The 20,116-nt window shown below is 42.0% G+C and overlaps 1 protein-coding gene across 3 annotated transcripts in view; it reads left to right on the plus strand.

Annotated features, from left to right (window-relative positions):
- The window catches only part of BRWD3 (bromodomain and WD repeat domain containing 3), a 64,031-nt gene that overhangs the window by 3,693 nt on the left and 40,222 nt on the right, over positions 1-20,116 (plus strand). For all 3 annotated transcript variants that reach the window (XM_087749166.1, XM_087749165.1, XM_087749167.1), the window contains 5 exons: positions 5,962-6,112; positions 8,631-8,729; positions 15,501-15,661; positions 17,494-17,715; positions 19,344-19,444. In XM_087749166.1, the coding sequence (XP_087605292.1) occupies positions 5,962-6,112; positions 8,631-8,729; positions 15,501-15,661; positions 17,494-17,715; positions 19,344-19,444 (734 nt within the window). The remainder of the gene's footprint in view (positions 1-5,961; positions 6,113-8,630; positions 8,730-15,500; positions 15,662-17,493; positions 17,716-19,343; positions 19,445-20,116) is intronic.

The following is a 20,116-nucleotide window of genomic DNA, read 5'->3' on the forward strand; positions in this document are numbered from 1 at the left end:
CTGTTCAGATTAGCGTTGGTATTTTTCAGAAAATATGCTGATATACTTGCCATTGAGCATGTTGTTGCTCATAGGGCTTTTGGAAACGATAAAGATGTAACAACCAGATCGCCTACTAGGTGGCTTTTATCTAGGGAATGTTTACTCCCACTTCACTCGAGCTTTTAGTCAAGATCTGAAAACTCTCTGTTGAGATTTCTTTTTCTTTTTTGTTTGAACTTGGTCTTTTCCTTTAAATGTCAGGTACCGCAAGGCAGAAGAGTAACTTAAGACACGCTCATAAGAATCGTACCTAGCGAGCAAAACCACGCAGAGAATACTAGCTTACGTGCATTTGTGTTCCCTTTGTCTTTTCTGCTTATTTCCACTTTGGAGTACTTTTTGTGTGCAACATGTGGCTGGCTGTCTAGGTAATCGTCCAGGTGTACTCCGAAGCGGTTTGTACTTTGTTATTGACTGCTGGTGGTCTTGAGACATGGAACGTGTTTGTAAAGGGGAGGGTCCTCGCTCTCCTGATGAAGGCCTGAATGGCAAACTTGCACGCCATTGGTACTCCTATTTTAAATTAACCGTAGCAGGTCAGTGTGGAGTCAGCTGTTGTACAGACGAATCGAGCTGAACCGACTCAGATTATCAGAACAGCCTCCAGCGGACTGCTGTTCGAAATTATCTTTATTTATTCCTGATAAAGATGACTGGCTCTGGTCTGGTTTTCAAGAACTTTTTGATGGGCTGTCTCTTCTGGCTCAGGCCGTTCTGGTCTTTGTGCCGAAGGTATGTGTAATTTCAGGAAAAACAGAAAATCAGCTGTTGTTGGACAGTGGAGAAGTTGCATCCGTGAGCGGCTGTGCTGGTATGGAACAGCTTATGGGATTTGGCTTTGAGTTTCTGCCTTGCCCATCTGCATTGATTTAAAACAAGCTACGAGTCTGAGGTGCTGTTATTTATAGATATTGCCAATCCCGGCATTAGCAGCGGAGAGATGTTAGGGTTTTGTCACCTCAGGAAAACGTCACCTGGTAGTATGGTAGTTCCAGCCCGTGCTCTCTGGGGAAACCGAGTGGATAATGGCTTTTTAAATTCGTGTGCATTTGCGTGCTGTTGACATCTTGTGCAAGTCCAGTATCGGAGCTTCCTTTTGCTGAGATTCCATATTTGAGGTCTTGAGTAATTTCCTGCTTGCTCAGCTGCCTTGGTCCTCTTGGTCTCCTCTGCCGCTTTTTGATACAGTTGTCAATTGATTCTTAATTGATTGTCATTATGGCAAACGAGAGAAGTGTCGCAGGACTGCCTAGAGGTTAGAAATCTGCTGCTGCTGCACAACAGCCTGCCTGCCTGCCCACAGGGACTGGCGCGAAGGAGCCTCCGAAGGTCTGCGTTGCTGCCTGCGTTGCTTCCATTATGCAGCTCCTGCGTCAAATTTAGTCCGTGCTTTGAAGCAATGTTTCGCTGGGCTTCCCGAAAGGGGTGTTTCAGAGCTGTCTGGTTCCGATCCCTGGGAAGACAGACTTCTTATTATAAGCAGTAATCACAAAGAGTCTTTTTTTTGTTTGTTTATTTCCTGTTTATTGAAACCTTCCTTGGAGGAGAAATTGTCGGCAGTCATACCAGTGGATTTTGTTTGTCTTGTTTCAGGGTTCAGCAAGCTTCTTGCCTGTCGTCTTAGCTGTCCAGTGAGGAGCCCGTGCTCAGTAGCCTTTGAGATTACGTGGTAATGCTTCCAACAACAGAAGCATAAACAGGTTTAGGGGTATGACTTTCTCCTAGCCCTGACGTGACTTTGCTAATAGTTCCTTACTTGAGGCTGCTTATCACTGGAGCAACTTATTTGCATATGGGGTTAGGCAGTCATGACACTGTTACATTCACCCATGGCTGTTTACGTAGATTTTTTTGAAAGGACAGATTCGCTTTATCCAATTCTTGAAAGTTTTTAGATCCGGAAGACCTGTGTGGTTACTGTGTCAGAGAACTCTTTCGTGGTACTGTGGCGTTCTTGTGCTCTCACCTTTTAACATTTATAGGGTCTTTCACATCTTAAGGCAACAGAACATTTCTCTCTCTATAATTTGTCCCAGGGTGTAGAACTTGCTCTCGCTTAGCACCTTTCCAACTCTTCTGCATTATTTTAACATGCTCTTTTAAAAGGTCCCGTTAAGCATGTTTTTGGCCTGTATTACTCGTCTCTATTTTTTTCTAATTTTCTAGTATTCTAAAAATATTTTCTAATATATTTGAGGAGGTGATAATATCCTCGCCGTTGTTTAATTTTGCCACATGGGGTTTGGACTAGCATATGCTAAGTGATGTGGCTATAACTGATGCTAAGCTTTGCCTTTTTTCCTTCCTTCTTTTAATGGAAATCTGATTTGGGAGACTTTGGCTTTTTTCAGCCGTACGTTTGCAGCTTCATGTTTTGGAAAGATACTTAAAATCCATTTACAGCTATCTCGCACAGAGGTGAAAGGCAGGATTTTTGTTTCAAGTTCTTTTGGGAACCTGCAAATAGAGTTGCTTGTTTTGCTCCAGGCTGCAGTTTAAGCATTTTATCTGGAAGTTATTTGGGGGGGGGGGGGGCGGGGGGAAAGTCTCCAGGAGAATTTGCTGCTGTTGCTGCCTGCCTGTGTAGCTGTTTGGTAATAACAACAGTGATAATATTCAGATTAAGGACCGCTTATTTGGGCTGTTCTGGCTTGTAGAAACCTGAAAATGTGCAGGGGAAGAAGTGTGATACAGCCTTTCTTCTTTAGTATGGCATGGTTCTGATCGCAGGTGGCAAATCTGGTGAGTAGGCCGCGTTAGTAAAGTGAGTGGTCACTTTGACAGGTGCCTAGTCTGTGCAATATGCTCCACATTAAATGTCGCTTAGAAAAGTTTACAGTCTAATAAAACCGTGCACTAAAATCTAGATGCTTCAGCAGCTCACTCGTGCCGGTTTAACTCTGGCTCCATGATGGATTTGCCAACTTTCCTGGTCTGGACAGCGATCAAGCAGATGTCTGGTATCCTGAGCTGCTTAACGTCTGGATGTCCCAGGGAAATTACCAGCAGGCATGTGGAGATAACTGCCACATGCTTCGTGGGTCTGGCGCATCCATCTTTCATCTCTGAATGTTGGCCGGTCCGCACATGTGCTGATGTTCGCTCCCTTTGCTATTCTGTATAAAACCGTGGCTTAATCTACGGATCTTTAAGCAACAAAGTCCCTTTCCGTTTCTGAGTAGACGTGCCGAGTTAATCAGGACTGCTTGTTGAATAACTTGTGCTCTGTCTCCACAGTAGGGTATTTGCAGCCAGGCTTAATTCAGCACCTCTCTCTAGGCATAGACTAGCGGTGATAACTTCGAACACAGTGTGCTCCCGAGTGAAAAGGGAAGCGTTCTCCTGCATTACACTAGGAGAATGGTTTGGACTTTCTGTGAAATTTTTTATTTCCAGAATGGTATGGTTTGGGTTTTTTCCTACCCTAGAAGTAAAATGTAAAATTCCACAGCTTCTGGATTGGTTACTCTTTTTCTTTCTAATCTTTTAATCTTAAGCTTGATAAATTGCTAGGATTGGCAATTGTTGACTGAGAAGCATGTTACTAATGATCAGAGATGTAAAAAAGAATTTCATACTCAGATTTTATTGCAGCTTCTCTCTTTAGAATTGCCTTTGTTTCAGATCCTTTCAGATCCTTTACATATTGAAGGGAGGCTAGCGCAGGATAATAAAATATTTTGCAGCATGAGCACATTTATAATATTTCAGGAATGAGTAAGAACGATAGGCAAATACAAAAGTTCGGATAATCCTTTTATCTCGTTTTGACTTTTGTTCTATCATGTAATTTACAATGCAAGACAATTCATGCTTATACACTGAACTTCACTGGCTGTACAGTTGGGAAGGTACCGATGTCATTTTGGAACTCTATGATTTTTTTTGGGGGAAAAAAAAAAAAAAATTAGACCGTCTGGAGAAACCGGTCAGTGCAAGAGAGCGTTCACGGGGTCATTCCTTGATGCTGACAGTATGAAAAGTCAGGGAATGGGACCACGTTAACGCAGCCATCAGGTTTGTCTTTCCTGCAGAGGTGCGATTCTGCTGTTGCCATCAGAAGGCCAGAGCCACCTCTCTAACATGTGGTGACTGAAGGGGTGTGCGGAGAAGCCTGGCTCTCTTCTGTAAGAGTTTCCATTCAGATTGGAAGAGTCTTTGGTCTTTAATCATTAGTTAAATGATAATTTGTATACTTCATTAGAAAAGCCTTTTTTTTTTTTTGTTTAAACTCTTATTTGTGGGGTGGTGTTGATCCTGCTTGTGATGCAGGTGATTACATTACACAACACATGACTCACTGCGTTGGGCCCTGTAGCACCACTGCTGTTGCCCAATTGGAGCGAACGATTTCCCAATGACATGTAGTAATAATCTGTTTGATGACATAGTTCAGTGAATAATGTTTTGGCAGCAGGTCTGAGCGAAGTACTTACCTTTTCCTCCTTCCTGATGCGTGCCGCTCCCTCCGGTGTGCCGGGGCAGGAGCTAGGCACATCCTTGGGACCTGGGTAGGCAGGATAGCTGGGCCTGTCTGATGATGCTCTGCCGTTGAAAGAAGTGGTCCTCCTGTTCCTTGCTTTCCACCAGCTCTGACGCTTCTCTGAATCACAGTCAGCTTTGCTAAACCTGGCAGAAAACCTTTTCCTTCTTTCGTCGGGTGAGCGTTCCTAGCCAGGGGAGCTGAAAGGGCTCCCTCCGCAGTAGATGAGCACCGGAGCTGATGCAGAGGGGAGCTTGGTCATGATTTCAGCCGGACTGGGGAATCGTTCTGGCTCACTGCAGCTGCACAAAAACCTGCCCTGCCGGGAGGGAGCTGCATGGGTGGTGAGCGCTCGCAGCCCTGGCACCGGTATTGGCCTGTGGCTGGACGCATTTGAAGTGGTCATGTAGGAGAGAGGGGCGTGTGCAGGCGCATGCCTGCTATTATTTCTTTACAATGAGCACTGTTCTGGCCCTTTCAGATCAGCTGTAGGATTATTTGGCATTCGTTTGTGGCTTGGTAAAACAAAAAACTGGCTTATGACAATGTCTGTCTTCATAATATTGCAAGAGATACAAAAGTTGTAAGTAATTCTAATACAACTATTTCTTCCATCTTCAGTCACAGGCACTTAAGAGCTGAGTGACCTCTTACTGTTGACTTTTAAAAAAGGAGATGGATGTGGCTGTTATGTCCAGCGTTGAAGGAGCTAAATAAGCTCTGATGTTGAGTTTGTGCTGCCAGCTAGTAAATATAGTAGAAGTCAGGCAAGTGCAGGGCATTCTGCATAATGAGGCACAATTTATTTGCTGTTTGAGCAGACTGTTGGAAAAACTATTGTCTCTGCATAGAAAACAGTCTCTGTCGAAAGGGGAAAAAGAAGAATGTTTTCTCGAGATGACAAATTAGGAGCGGAGCCTACACGTGTGGGTCTTAAAGATACTTATTCCCAGTAGCTGAAAACTGGTGACTGGGTATTGCTTTTAGGACAATATTTAGGGTTTTTAGGCTTTAGCACATGTGCTTCTTACAGTAATGTGAATGTCTGGCAAGGGTGTTTCAGCTAAGCAAGAAATACTGTATGTGAAAAGAATGAACTGAAGGGTAAAACAGGCTTAAAAAAAGTCCCCGGGCAATACTTCGTTTGATCAGAGTACTGCGCTGGGAACTGGGAGTTTCAGGGACTTTTTGTTTGTTATTAAGGGGTATCCTAAATTACAACTGTAGCTGCTACCACCTGGAATTTCTGGTCTGGCTTTTTCAACACCCCATGTCACTCTAAAAGACATCTGTGGTATAATTAATTCTGAGGGGTTTTCAGGGGTTTTAGACTTGATTTCAGTAGCTTTAACACTTGAATATGAACGAAACAAAGAAATACTAGTAGAAGCAAGAATAAAACAATTCTCAAACGTCTGCATTATTTATACGTTTAGGTGGCTGTCAATGCACACATCCCTCCGGATTATCTTCTTAGGATCTGTGAGAGACTTGGACCCCTTTTAGACAAGGAGATCCCACAGAGCGTCCTAGGTGTGCAGACTTTGCTAGGCGTCGGGCGCCAGTCTCTATTAAGGGCAGCAAAAGGTAAGATTCTCAATTTATGTGTGATCGAATTTTATTTTAATGATCAAAACCCCTTTTGTTTTGGTTCACGTTGTGGTATCTGTGTGTGTTCGCATGAACCCTGGTTTGTCTCCTATGCTTGTCAGCTCCTGCTTTCTCGTTGCGGTCTTGCTAAAGTGCAGTTATTGCTGGCCCTGTTGCATATATCTTTCTTTGGTTGAAAATGCCATCTTAAGCCGCTCTTGCTTACAGTTGCTTGCTTACAGTTGCTTGCCTGATGTTGTTACTTGCTTCCCCTACCTTCCCTTCTCAGTATGTTGGACTGGTGTTTGTGTAAATGATGTGATGAACTGGATTAGAGGTTTGATCCATCTGAAAAATAGCCATTTTCTTTCATATACGTGTATACATGCCTGTGTCTAAAATAACCCAGCAGTCTATGTATTTTGCTGGGCTATTTTTGGGCCGATTTGTTCCATTTGTTCCGTTATTTGATTCCCTGGCCGTGCAGGCAGATGTGTCAGCTTGATGGGCAGGCTGGCATTTGGGGCAGCAGTTAAGAGGGTGGGAGAAGGTGAGACTGAGGCTTCAGTGATAATTCCTGCTTGTCCTTGCTTAAAGTTAATTTGAACGAAAGCCCCCGTTCCTTTCATGAATAGAGCCCTGGTCCTATTCCTTTTGAAAAACTGCTCTGCTTGAGATAATGATCCGGAGAGCATGGTTTTGTGTTATAACTAAGCAGATCTGAGAGCCATCTGCTGTTGAAAAGAGTGGTTCCTCCCTTCCCTCCTCACTCCCTGCCCCTGCCACTTCTTCTCTGTAGGAACCAGAACTTATTCGGTCCTGTGATGTGCTGATTCACAGCGCTAAAATGTTGCAAAATTTGTTATTGCTGTTGGAGTGAATTAAATTAGCTCCTGGAAGGATCAGAGTGCTGGAGGTGACCCAGGCAGCAGGAGCACCATTCTGGGAGAGGAGGAGGGATGGGAGAGCAGGACCTTCCTGTTTCAGTGGCAGTTGAGCACTTAATTTACCTCATCCTGTGAAGTCACACGCTGCTGCTAACAAGGACTGTAGCATTCTGCTGATCCACTGGGTATCACCTGGAGGGACGTGCTGTTTGCAAGCACGTTTCCTTATGCAAAGTTTTGGGACCAAGTCTTGTTTTGCCTATGCTTGGTTATAACTGGGTGGAGAATTTCAGGTTTGCAGGGAGGCCTGCAGAGAAACATTTCTTTATTTCACATTCCGTTTGCATCTTAGAAGAAAACAGCAACAAAAATGTAAAGAGAAAAATAAACATTTTTGTGCAGGGAAACAGAAGTTTCTTAGGTGAATTAGAGGACAGAGGCTAGATGAATTACTGAAAGATGTAGTGCTTCCTAGCCCGTGTGATAAATTTATTGCAAAGAGATTTCTACTAGATTTATGGTGGGGATTTTTCCCCTCCAGAAAAAGGTGCTGTGGCACTCTGCCATTTGGTGTATAAACCACGCTCGCTAATATGAAACAGCGTACCTTTCTCAAAGTTGGCATACACGGATTTCCGCTCCCCCTCGTTGTGCATCAGTATGAAGTTTCCGTTTACCGTTAGTATTTCTAGCTATTTTGATCTATTTTAGCAAGTATGAGTGCTGTTTTTAATGTGTATCATTGTAATACTTCGTGGTACAGTCTGGGTTTTAATCAGAAGGTGCTCTCGGGAGTCTCTGAGTCATGTCAGCTTGTGCGCTTCATATTCAGAGATCTAAATGGTGATACACAGATCCACCAATCTGTGGCACCATCCTTCTGTTTCAGTCCTCGTTCACTGTGGAAGCTCATTTCTCTCCTTCCAGATGGCCAGAAATGGAAGAAGTCCAGGTCTAATTTCTGAGGCACTCTGAACAGTCTCAGAAAAATCACTATTGTTCTAGAGAGAAGGCTCTCTGAGGCCAGTTGGCAGCAGATAGCTGGAGAGTCTTTAAAGAAAAGTCTTCATTTTAAAAACAATGGTTTTTTGGGGAGTGGGGTGCAGAGGAGAATCTGAAAGGAGGGCATATTGCCACCAATTGCAGGGAAACAGATTTATTGAAAAAAAAAAAATTCTCCCTTCTCCCACTTTCAGGGAGCAAATGTGTGCATGTATGTGTATTCTCAAACGTACAGTTCATAAGAAGAGGTCCTGTATGTGTTGGGATTGCAAAAGGACTAAGAACATACCAAAGATCAGTCCTGCCTCGATACAAAGTGCACCTACTCTTTTTCATTCTCTTATTTAGCTTATCATCAATTAGCTTACCATCAGTTTAGACTCCCTACTCACCAAAATGAAGCAAAAATAAGCTGAAACCATTTACAGTCATATTGCTTAGGAACTAGAAATCAGAGTAGCAATCTTCTTCAAGTGTTAGATCTCTGACAAACTATTTAAAAAGACAAATCTTATTTTGGGATGCTGGGAGTGGCGCTTGATGCTCTTGGTTCTAAAAAGAACAGGTCAGTTGCACCCGTTTTGGCTGATTGTTTCACTAACCCACTGTTAATCTTTCCGGTACAGACTTCAGACATACACTATGGAAAGGATCTGCATTTGCGGCTCTTCACAGAGGCCGGCCTCCCGAACTACCTGTAAATTATGGGAAACCACCAAACGTGGGTGAGTTTTGAAACACGCATAAGGTGGTTTTTTTTTCTTCTCTGTATTTGTATTAATCTTCCAGCTGAAAGTTACTCTTACTGACTGAAACACTACTACGGGGTTGCATTAATGGCTTTTTTGACATTTCACCATGAATTAGTCTAAACCAGGATTCTTGCTGACAACAGAGTAACCCTTTTTGCATTATTCAGGCTTGAACCTTCCCTAATGTACGTACTCTATGTTAAAACATTGTGGCCACGTTGAAAAGCTTTGCACGTCAACTTCCTGTTTGGAGGGCAACGTGCTTGAGTATTTTTTGATGATACACATACATAATATGTACATATGCTTCTAAGATTGAATAGGCATGGTCACAGGAGCCTGTAGACAATCTTCTCGTTCAGGAATCTTAGCCAGAACAAAGCGCCTGGCTCCCAGGGAACTTTTTTGATTCAAGAATTCATTTTAGTTCGATTTTGACAGAAAGCAGACTGCTTGCAACATCCCTCTCCAAAAAGGAAATAATCACCAAACCAACATTTGTATTACTTCAGTTTCAGTTGTCCACACAGTTAGATAAAGAACTTGTATAAAACTCATATCTGTAGGCGTTCAGCTTACATATCATCAAGGAGCTGCTCTGTTTTGCTTAAACTGAAAAGTATTTTCCTTGTCTGGTCTGTACTTCATTAACTATTTTTATAGCAAACAAATTTGATTCTTGCAGGCATAAATATAAGTCCTGTTGGTCACGATTTGTTTCTTATTAGGGTATCTTAACCTGTATGTACCCTGTAAGTGCTTGTGCAAATGTATAGGATTTTCCTGGTTTGTTAGGGAATCCATTCACGTATGTTTCTCCCTCTGATGTTTCTTCTGTCATCCCTTTGGAGATGCAGGGATGATGATGATGGCAGTCTTCTGTTTCTGCCATGTCTGTTACTCTATTTGTGCTTCTGCACTTTCTCTCTCATGACTAAAAATTAGTCTTTGTCAGACACGAAAGTGGCAAAGCCTGGGCTGTTTGTGGTTGAAATCGATAGCACGCTTTGCATAAGGTCTGTGGTGTTGTGGCAGCAGTGTGACGGAATAGCAAAGTTTATTATGGGTCTTCTGTATGAAAAAGAAAGGGATATTTGCCTGGAACTAGCGCATAGAGAACTATTGCGTTAGTACTTTTCCTGCTTTTGTCAGTTAATTTATGAGTCATACTGTGGACATTAAAAAAGGTAACTATTTCCATATATTAGTGTGGTTACTTCTGTACATATCTATGTATTTATTCTTTTAGGCTAGTTCTGCAGTTACTTTATCGTTAGCAGTTGGGCTGATGGATTGCTAATAGGCTAGATGATAGATTTATTGCACGCGCTCAGCTTCTATAGTTGTATTTCTATAAGGGCTCCTGGATCAATTCTTTCGTAAGAGGAAAATCGGACCGTGTGTTTTTGGAATATGCGGTGTTATTAAGGAACCATACTAGCAGACTGGGCTTCAGCATTTGTCGTGCCATCATGACAAAGGTTTGTGCTGCTTGCCTGGTGACTATTTAGTGACTTACAGAACAGAATGATTTGTTGGTTTTGGTGTTTTCCTATGAATTGTTTTTTAAGAAATGCAAAGGTGTTGTATGGAAATGGGTCTCTTATAGCCAGGAATTAATTTTTATAAGTATTGGTTCCCAGAAGAATAGAGTCCTCCTTGGTGTAGGTACGTAAACTACTGGTAAGAGAGGAAAACGTGTATGAAGATTAAAGTAAGAAGTTGACTACACTTAAGCTGTACAGGAGGCTGGAGTTTGGTTTGGGGATTCCCCATTCTCAATCCTGAAGTGGAAGTCACAAAATTCTGTGTATATTTGTACAAAATGGGTGCTTTTTCTGGTAAGCAGTGACAACCACAGATGCTGCAGTGTGTTTGCGTGTCTTGTTTTAAAATACAAGATGAAGAAGTATGTCCAGCCTCTTCAATATTTTGGTGCAATTGTGAATTCCCATACTGTGCCAGTTGAGTCAGATTGGGTTTTCTGGAATTACTTGCTGAAGTAGTTGGGCTGAAGTAATAGACGGCTGTCATAATGTGTGTTCATGAGTGAGATGAAGTGATCGTGTAATTGCCTGTGGAGACAGGTAAATAAGGTCAAGAACGAGCAGCTAAAAGTTTTCTTATATCGTTTCCCTTCCAGTGATAGAGATTTAAGCTTGCTGCCACAAGTGTGTTTTTCTGCTGCGAGAACGGGGTTGCCCGGGGTTGCCCTCCCAGCTGGAAGAGGCGGTAGCTGCAGCGGTTTGCCTTTCCGTCTGGATGGGGTTGGGATGGGACCTTGTGATCTGTACTCCAAAATAAAAGGTCATGCACAGTGGAACTGGAGCAAGAAATCGGTGTTGCCTTTTGCCAGCGTGTTTGTGCAGAGCTGGGAGTCTTCTGGCTGGGGGAGTCTCCGAGAAAGTGCTGATCCGGGGAAGCCGTTCTCGGGAACGTGGTGTTTGTGTCTTGGAGGTCTGTGGTGATCTGCTGGGGGAGGAGAGGGCGGGAAAACGCTGTCATAGCTTTCTGCTGCTGACACGATAACACAGTGAATACGGGGAGGATGGTCTTCTAGACTGTTCCTTTGCAGTTTTTGGAGTAGTGGTATGTTTAGGACTCCCTTTGTGCTCTTCCAGTCAGAAAATGGAAAGATTGGTCGTACAATACCTCGGCAATGGGGTTTATTCACATACGATAAACCTGCTTTGGAATACGACTTCGATTTTGTCAGAGACTTTTTTTTTTTTTTTGCAGGCAACACAAAGCAGATTAGAAGGAAGATTGTTTTCCCTCTTTGGTTGATTGCTAGAGCTATTTTATCCTGCGTATGAAAATCTTTACGTGGGTAACTGTTGTTAGTGAAAACAACACAAAATTTGGAACCAGAAAGTTCATAGCGTAGTCTCAATGAACAAGCAATGCAGCTGGATGGAAAGTTACAGTCAAGGTGATCCAGCTACCTTAGGCCTGCCAAATAGCAGTGCTCTGATGAGGTCAGAAAATCGATGATGTTTCCTTGCTGTAAAGGAGTTCCATGAGGTCAGCAGCGATGAAAGCTGGAACGCTTTGTCCTCTTGGTGCTTTTACTGGGTCTAGCTGCCTTTGTGGCCACACGTCCGCTCTCTGAGAAGATATTTTGCATGTGTGAGCCAACTGTGTTTATTTCCTAGTGTTCTTATGAAATCCAGACGTGTGTTTCTTCTGCACGCTGCGAGTGGTACCCAATCTTCATGCTTGATCAGGCCCTGCAACGACGTCACAGCTTACTCGCCACGCGTCCTGGCTATTAAAACGTTATGTCCTCATTACAAAGTTATAGTGCTGATTTCAAAAGGTAAAACAGTGTGATGGGAAGTCATCACCCTTAATACTAGAGAAACTATTTTTGAAACAAACGTTTGTACCAGTATCCCGTTTTCTATTTTTGCTTGCCAAAAATGGAGCGAGGCGAGGGTTTATAGGGAGAGGAAGAATTGAAGCAGTTTGAAAAGTGCTGCAGCTAGGTGACTTTGTCCACGCTGAAGTGTTTTAATTCCTTCTGAAGTTGTGACTTGACTTTGAAATTTGTGATGACTAATGATTGGTTTTTAAATTTCGTTTTCACTGGTGGGTTATTGTTGCAGGGTTTTGCTTTTATCCTTCCTAGGTGAGCTTTCTTGCAAGAGTTTTTCCATTTGTGCTGTTATCTCTAGAAGAACTTCATCTGAGAAGAAGGCCTTTCCGTTTGTGGACAACACTAACTTACTTTTCTTAACAACAAGGCTAGCTATGCACACTTTTTATGTGAAATAACATCAATACAGTTTTGAAAATGTTTTCCTGGCGGGAAATAGCGAGGGGGTAGACTTGGCAGCTGTTATGCCCAGTATGGCGTGAAGTACAGCAGCTAATTAGATAGGTTGCTAAAAGTTTTTAGGGCTATGTTGCTAATTCTCTGTGTCGGAATCAGGGTTTTTAAAATGCTTTTAGGCTTTATGAGTACAATAACTTCACTGTACTGAAGAAAGCAAACTTCACGGGGCTTTTTGTTACGTGTGGGTAATTCCCTGTTTAGATATTGTGTATTAATCTTCTACCAAAAAATATGAGAACTGGAATTGGGGATGTTTGTGTATTTCGTGGGGGGTTTTTACTTTGCAGTTCCTTTGAAGGCAGTGATAGTTTACACAGTGTGGGAAGACACAAGCTTTGCGTGTGTGGCATACGTTTCTGCTATACCCTAAGCAGCTTTATAGCGAGGATCAGGTACATTGAATGCTTGCTACTTTTTGTTCAAAGATGCCGTTGCTTTGATAAAGGTGGTGCTCCTTACGGCACAACAGTAGTTCGGTACTTCTCTGAAACTCCTGATTGAAGCATTTCATTAGCGGTGCTTTTTATTTTTTAATTATCCGCGGGAGATTGAGGAGTCTTGGCCCCGTTGTGCAAACAGGGAAATAAACCCAGAAAATAAGTGAGATGACTTGCCCATCCTCTGAAGCTGAACTATTGCAAGGCTGGGAATTGACTGGAAAAGTTAGGTGCCGAGTGCCAGACGAGAGGCTGTGCGAGGTGCCTGACTGTTCGTTATACCTTTTGCTGTTCCCTTCATGTGACTTACAACAAACAGCGGTGGTAAATTTTCAGGATTGCATGGGAACGCTGTAGTACACAGAAGGTATTGTGATTATTGGGAATATTTTTGAAATGCGAGGATACCTTTTTGATTCACACAGTCCTTTGTGTGGTTAAAAAAATGTTCAAAGGCGTTTGAAATTGTTTAAAGCCAGATACACTGTTATTATGTTATTATTTAAATGATTTAAGCACTGAAAGGCACAGCAGAATTACCATATTGCTAAATGACTACATCTCTGTGTTGGCATAACAGTGTCCACAGTGTGAGGGAAAGGGAGGTGTAATATTTTTAAGAACTTAGCTTTTAAGCTGGCGTACTTAAATAGTAAATAAAATAATGTGTAGGCAAACCTGACGGTGCCTTTGTACAGCGTTTATCTCTACGGGATCTCTGTGCCCTCCTGTAAGAGGTGAGAAAAAGGGTTAAAGATTTCATTTTTACTTTGCTAGGGGAGACAGTTTCCATTTAACAGTTCCAGTATAATGTCAGGTATCGGTCGAATAGTAGGTAGATAGTAAATTAACTTGGTTTAGTGTGTTTTGCTTTTTTAGTACTGCTGAATATGTGTTTTTCCATGAAAAACAAATATTGACTGAAGATGAGGTCACGCTGGGAGCCTGATGACTTTTGCAAGCACCTACACCTTTTATGTAACTTTTTTTTCCTAGTATGTAGTGTTTCAGTTGCATTGAGTGATTAAAAATAGTCCAAATTTCAGAGCATGAAACTGAAAAACGAAAATACTTTCTGTAAATATGGAAACCATTTATTTTATATTTACTTCCTTGCCCATTTATCTCTCTGCTTGCATATACTTAATAATTAAGTCTTATAAATGTACAGAAGTGCATTACAGGTTAGTAGCCCTTTGAAATGATGCTTCTTGACTTTGTAGATTATTTTTTTTTTTAACATATGCCATAATCTTTTTTTGTGTAGATAGGCAATGATATGATGATACAATTAAGAAAATGGGTCAAGTTGTTCACCGTACTTTTAAGCTAAAGGACTGAAAGGCACAAGAGAGCTTCATGCTGCTCCTGTGAAGCCCTGCCTACTTCAATGTGCAGTAGACAAGATAAGGGGTTTCTTCAGGGAGCTATCGCAAGGACTCAGCAAAACCCGCCAATATAGCAATGTTAGATCTTTAAGTGCCATTGGAAAAAAGTCTCAAAACATTAAAATCAAGAGGTCGAGTGGTATACATCAGGATAGGTAAAATTAAATACCCAAATGATCTCAAATTATGCATCAAATCAAAGATTACAGTTGGGATCTTTCTGTATTCTACAGCCGTAATGATCTTCATTTGGTGGTGTGTCCCGCAAAGGCCCATACCTGCCTCTCCTCTCCTTCCCCTGGCGGGTGGAGAGATTCGTAGCTATCGTCGGTGAAACTGCTGACAGCGCTTTTTTACACGATGTTTTTGTGCATTTAGATTTCAGACTGTTCTTGTAAGGACCCCTAGGTTTAGCAATATAAAATAATCTGCTGTTGTTGCTGTTTTGTCTTGTGCCTGCCATTCTTTTGACTGGGGCTTTTTCCATCAGTGCCACATATTTCTTATTCTTCAATTACATTGCCGTAGAAATGCAATGACGTTGCTGCTGCTGCTTATAATGAGAGAGGTTTTGTGAGGAACATGTGGCAGACCATTGACCCTCACGTATGATCTGGAACCCACTCCAAAGAAAGATTTCTATCACAAAAAAAGCACTTAAAAAATAAACTATTATTATCCTCTAAAAATAAATTTGTTGTAATTGCTTCAAGGAAGCAATTACATGTTACTGATATCAAGTTTTCCAAATCCATATAGAATAAATGTATCTGTTGCTTGTTCATGAATTGAACATTGGAATAACTTCTAGCTGTGGTGGGAACTTTTTATTTCGCTTTAATTTTGTTAAGAAAGCAGGTGCAGTGTGTGGTGTGGTAGGGGTTGAAAGGCTTCATCAGGAGCGGGCTTTCGTTTTAGAAGACCGTACTGAATGTTCTGATAAGGTGGAAGAGGTTCAGATTTTTGGATTATAATAATACAGTTGTTAGCAAACATTATATTTGTTTCAATATTTATTTCCTTTCAGTTCTGGACAAAATTCATGTCTGAGTTTTCTTTTCGTTTTGTTTTTCTCTCCCAGTAAATATAATTTCTGCCAGGCAATTAACTGGATGTGGACGTTTCAGCCACTTGTTCCCAACGTCCACCTACCAACACATGAAGATGCATAAGAGGATTTTGGGACATCTATCATCTGTTTATTGTATAGCCTTTGATCGCAGTGGGAGAAGAATTTTTACAGTAAGTTTAAAAATTGTCCTTTTCTTGGAAGATTGCTTTGCTTGGTTTGATTTCTTTCTTTCTTGAGTCCCTCAACAGCCTCTTAGTTACTGCCTGAGATGCAGACATGGCTTCCAGAAAAAGAAAGGAACAAAAATCTTGAGATGTAGGGAAACCCCATCTCTTTCTATGCTAGTTTTCACTTTTCACTTGACTTGGTATTTTAAAACTGCTCATGGCTCTGATAGACTGAAACTTAGTCAGCTATTTGCTTCCCCACGTAGAACCTTACATCAGGGTTGTTCCGGTCCAGAGCTTGCAGCTCTCACTTGAAACACGCGCTCGTTTTTCTTTATTTATCATCTTTCTTACTGAATGGCACCTGCGGTATTCTGGGATTTGGAATTAATTTGCGTGCTGCTTGCTGGGTTAAATCTTAACACTTTTTTTACACCTACACTTTACCTTTCGGTAACCTTGGAAATGCTGGCAATCCTTTCCTTACATTTCAGTAAAACCTGATGATAAATAAAAGACCTCATTACTTCATCTGCAATTTACTTCTCTACTAAATTTTCTTTCTAGATTTTGTAGTATGTCAGTGAATATATGAATATTATTTTAAGTTTTTCTCCAGAATATATTAACATACATTTCTGTGATGCTGCCCTTGCTTTTTGTTGTGCATATTTAAAAATTAACAGGTTTTTCAAATGAATAATGCATCTTTAAACTGTTAATGTTAATCCCTGTCTTGTCTTGTCTTGTCTTTGCCCTTGTCTCTTATCAATAGGTGTTTAGAAACAGATTACCTGGCAGGCCAATTGTTGTCTTTGTGTTCTGGCGCGCTTCTCCGCTCATTATGAATAGGTCAAATAGAGATGTTGTTATGATAATTACGCTGCGGCATGTGAGGGCCTTTCCCTTTTTGTTTACACGATAAAGAAATCTTTCTCATCTGCAGTTATATGAGGAATTGAAAGTGATTTGTGTCACATTTACCTGCAGTTAATAAAACGTAATTAAAACTCAAATGATGCTGATATTGCAGTTAGTTTTATTGTGTTCTGTTTCTGAATATATAGTGGCAATCCTAGCCGCTAGTATTAGTATTCTTGGTGGTATCTGAATAGTGGAAAGGTCTGTGAACTGTCCAAAAATTCTTGGCGATATTGGGATTGAGTATGAAATTATGTAGCGGCTACTATAGGCAAAAGTATTTTACAGTGGTCTGCGTTGGATCTGCTTTTGAATTGTGTCCTGTCCCAGACTGAAATCTCACTGGCGTGGTATTTCAGTTGCACGTGATGCTGCACGGTTTCTCTCTTCGAGTGGTCCAACTTTATTCTGTCCACAAAAATTGAACCTCACGGTACAGCTGCCTTACAGCTCTAGGAGCATGGCAGGAGCTCTGAGATCCCTCAGATGCTTAAGTGCTCTTTTTCCTTAGAGCTTAAGTCTTATGGTCACTTTGATTTTATGCTGGCTTGATCCGGCTCACACAGATAAATGTCTTTAGGTAGTATGTAATGAAATATTTTATCTTCTTAAACATACCTTAATTATTACTGAACCGTAGTGAGAAGAGTTGTATTAGCAGCAATAATCATATCTTAGTATGAAACATAGGACAGCGGCTTCTGTTTTATAAATATCGAAGTCCCTGGCCCCACCAGATGATTCCCAAACTCAGACAGTTGTGCCTCTGTGGAATCCCACTGAAGCTGCTCTTCTGGCAGGTTCATGGCGCAACGGTGTTTTAGATACTTGTTCATCTGCAGTGTGCCTGTGTATTATGTACACATAACACGTATTATTTCACATAATCTTTGGAAATTTTTGTGTGGCATTAGGGGTCAGATGATTGTTTGGTCAAAATCTGGGCTACAGATGATGGGCGCCTGCTCTCGACGTTGCGAGGACACTCGGCTGAAATTTCTGACATGGCTGTTAACTACGAGAACACGCTGCTCGCTGCAGGCAGTTGTGATAAAGTAGTCCGAGTATGGTGTCTTCGAACCTGTGCCCCAGTCGCAGTGCTGCAGGGCCATTCAGCTTCCATTACTTCCATACAGGTAAGGAATGACCTTTTTTCCTAACGCCTTGAATTAAAATGGCAATAAGAGATGTGGATTAGCAGTCAGGGATAAAACTTACCTTTTCATCTCTGTTTGGCAGTGTAGATTTGCCCCGACTCGAGGGTGTTGTTTCCTGGCAAACTTACTCCTGCTCAGTGGCCAATGCTGCCTGAGGGGATGGTCCCGCTTCTTCCAGTGGCCTTTAACTGTGTCGTCCCACTGCTTCTCCCTTAGATCTAGCAAATGCATGGCCACCGAGAGCATCGCATCATTTAGCCGAGCCAGGGAGACATGGCTGGTGTCTTCGGTGGTAGTCCTTGCACAGCAACTGCCCCAACAATTGTTTGTTCATAGAGAACGTTTCTTTTTCAGAGGAATACTGTCAGCTAAAAATCCTTATTCCGCATTTCTCATTTGCTCGTTACCTTAGCCTGTACCGTAAGGAGCTGTTCCGGATGCTGTAGCGTACACAGGCGCTGCCGCAGCCGTGGCACGGAGCAGGGCTCCCAGAGAATCTACGCTCGTGCCCGGGCGGTTTCAGTTGGTGGCAAGTGCCCAGTGAGCAACAGCAGAGCAGGAAAAAAATGCCTGTGCTGCCAGCCCTCAGTTCTCCAGTGGTGGCACAGTCAGTAACGGCTAGCAAGTTGCCGTTTATTTGTTTTAAAAAAAAAAACCACAACAGCCAGGCAGAAACCTCCTACAAAAAAAAATTCCAGGATAAAAAAGACAATCCCTGCAATTTGGCAGGTTGTGCGCATAGGAGGGAGAACGAGTGGGGATGTTTGGCTCAGAATCCCTCTCTTCTGGAGCCTTGCTGCCTTTGATTCATCACAGTCTTCGCCGCCGTGCCAGTAGTCCCTGGGAGTTTCATTTCTCCCCCTCTTGCCTATGCTTCCAATTTTGTCTGATTTCAGCTGTGTTGAACGTTACTTACTTTAAGGTGATTGTTTTGGAAACATGTTTTACAGCCTGGTTTTGTCTCTTGTATATTGTTTGTTTACATATATATACGTTCCTCACAAGCTTTTTGTAAAACTCTGGTAATTTAGAAAACAATCAGTCATGGCTTTTTGAGGAAACAGTGCTTGGTTCCTTTATCAAATTACCATGTAGCCAGAGGATTAAAGGTATTGCTGCGGTTATGAAATGAAAGTGAGAGACTTGGGAATGAAAAGCTCTCCTGCTCCTGGGAGAGGCAGAGGAGCGTTTGAGGAAGAGGAGGGGCGCGGGGGTCCTACTGTGCTGCGGTTCGTCCTTGGGCTTGGGTGCAGGAATCATTTTTGTCCTTGTTACCACGTTTGATCCAGTTCTATCCTAGAAAGAAGTATCTCCTCATCTTGTTGCCCCATTGGAAGGGTCTAGGCTTGTTTCATTTCTCCAGTTTGCTAGCTTTTGTGTGGGAGAAACAAACGCTTGCTAGTCAAAATGTAGGTATCTTCCGTTCCTCAGCTTTGTTTTTATGGCAGTTCAGATTCTGTGCTTATCCCTCATACTGCTGTCTGTACTCCCGGGGAGAAAGCTAGTATGTTCGCGAAAAAGATTGTTGTCAACATCCATTTACAAGTTTCCAGCATGTAAGGGGGGAAAGAAATTAGCTGGTTTAACTGTTACAACTTTATTTTTAGTTCTCTCCAGCAAGGAAAGGAACAACACGATACCTCACTTCTACTGGTGCTGACGGAACAATCTGTTTCTGGCAGTGGCATGCTAACACCATGAAATTTAAGTAAGCCTGTTTAGATAATTATAATTATCTTAAATAAAGGGTGAATTTATTTTTAGTTTTAGCGTGGCGAGGAATGCTGGGTTAATTAAATAAGGATGTGTTCCTTCTCAATGAACAAGTTTCTGGGGATGTGCTCGCCCGTAGACACGCTGTGCGTGAGTGCCGTACCAGTGTGCGGGGCAGGGAGCGCTTTCTTAGGTGTGGGATTATAACCCAGGGAGGAGGCAGAGGTCAGGGCTATCGTTTCTGGGTTTTGTGCTTTGCAAGCCAGAGTTGTCAGCTTTTATGTTTAGGGCTAAATTCTTGTTCAAAATATGCAGGCAGAAGAATTTCTTTGCTTTTAATCAAAAAGAACACACATACATAGATGGTGTCAAACCCATACTTAACCGGGAGTAAATGCTATTAGACTAATGGTTTGCCAGGGTCTGTTTTAAATAGATTTGAAATGGTGGGTATCATGACAAATAAGTTAAACAGTCTCTTCAATTTAGAAAATGATGGTTTTCTTACTAAACTAAGGAAGAAAATTACCAAAATGAAAAATAAGCTCTAGCAAACTTAGGAGAGAATTCTAAAATAAAGAGATTTAGGATGAGCACGTTGACCGTAACCTGCTGAGCCGCAGTGCGCTATTCTTGTTGAATGGCATTGGAATAAAGTAATGAAAAG

This window comes from Nipponia nippon, unplaced genomic scaffold (assembly GCF_047370975.1).
Source record: "Nipponia nippon isolate SJK-2023a ecotype South Korea unplaced genomic scaffold, ASM4737097v1 scaffold_12, whole genome shotgun sequence".
NCBI lineage: Eukaryota > Metazoa > Chordata > Aves > Pelecaniformes > Threskiornithidae > Nipponia > Nipponia nippon.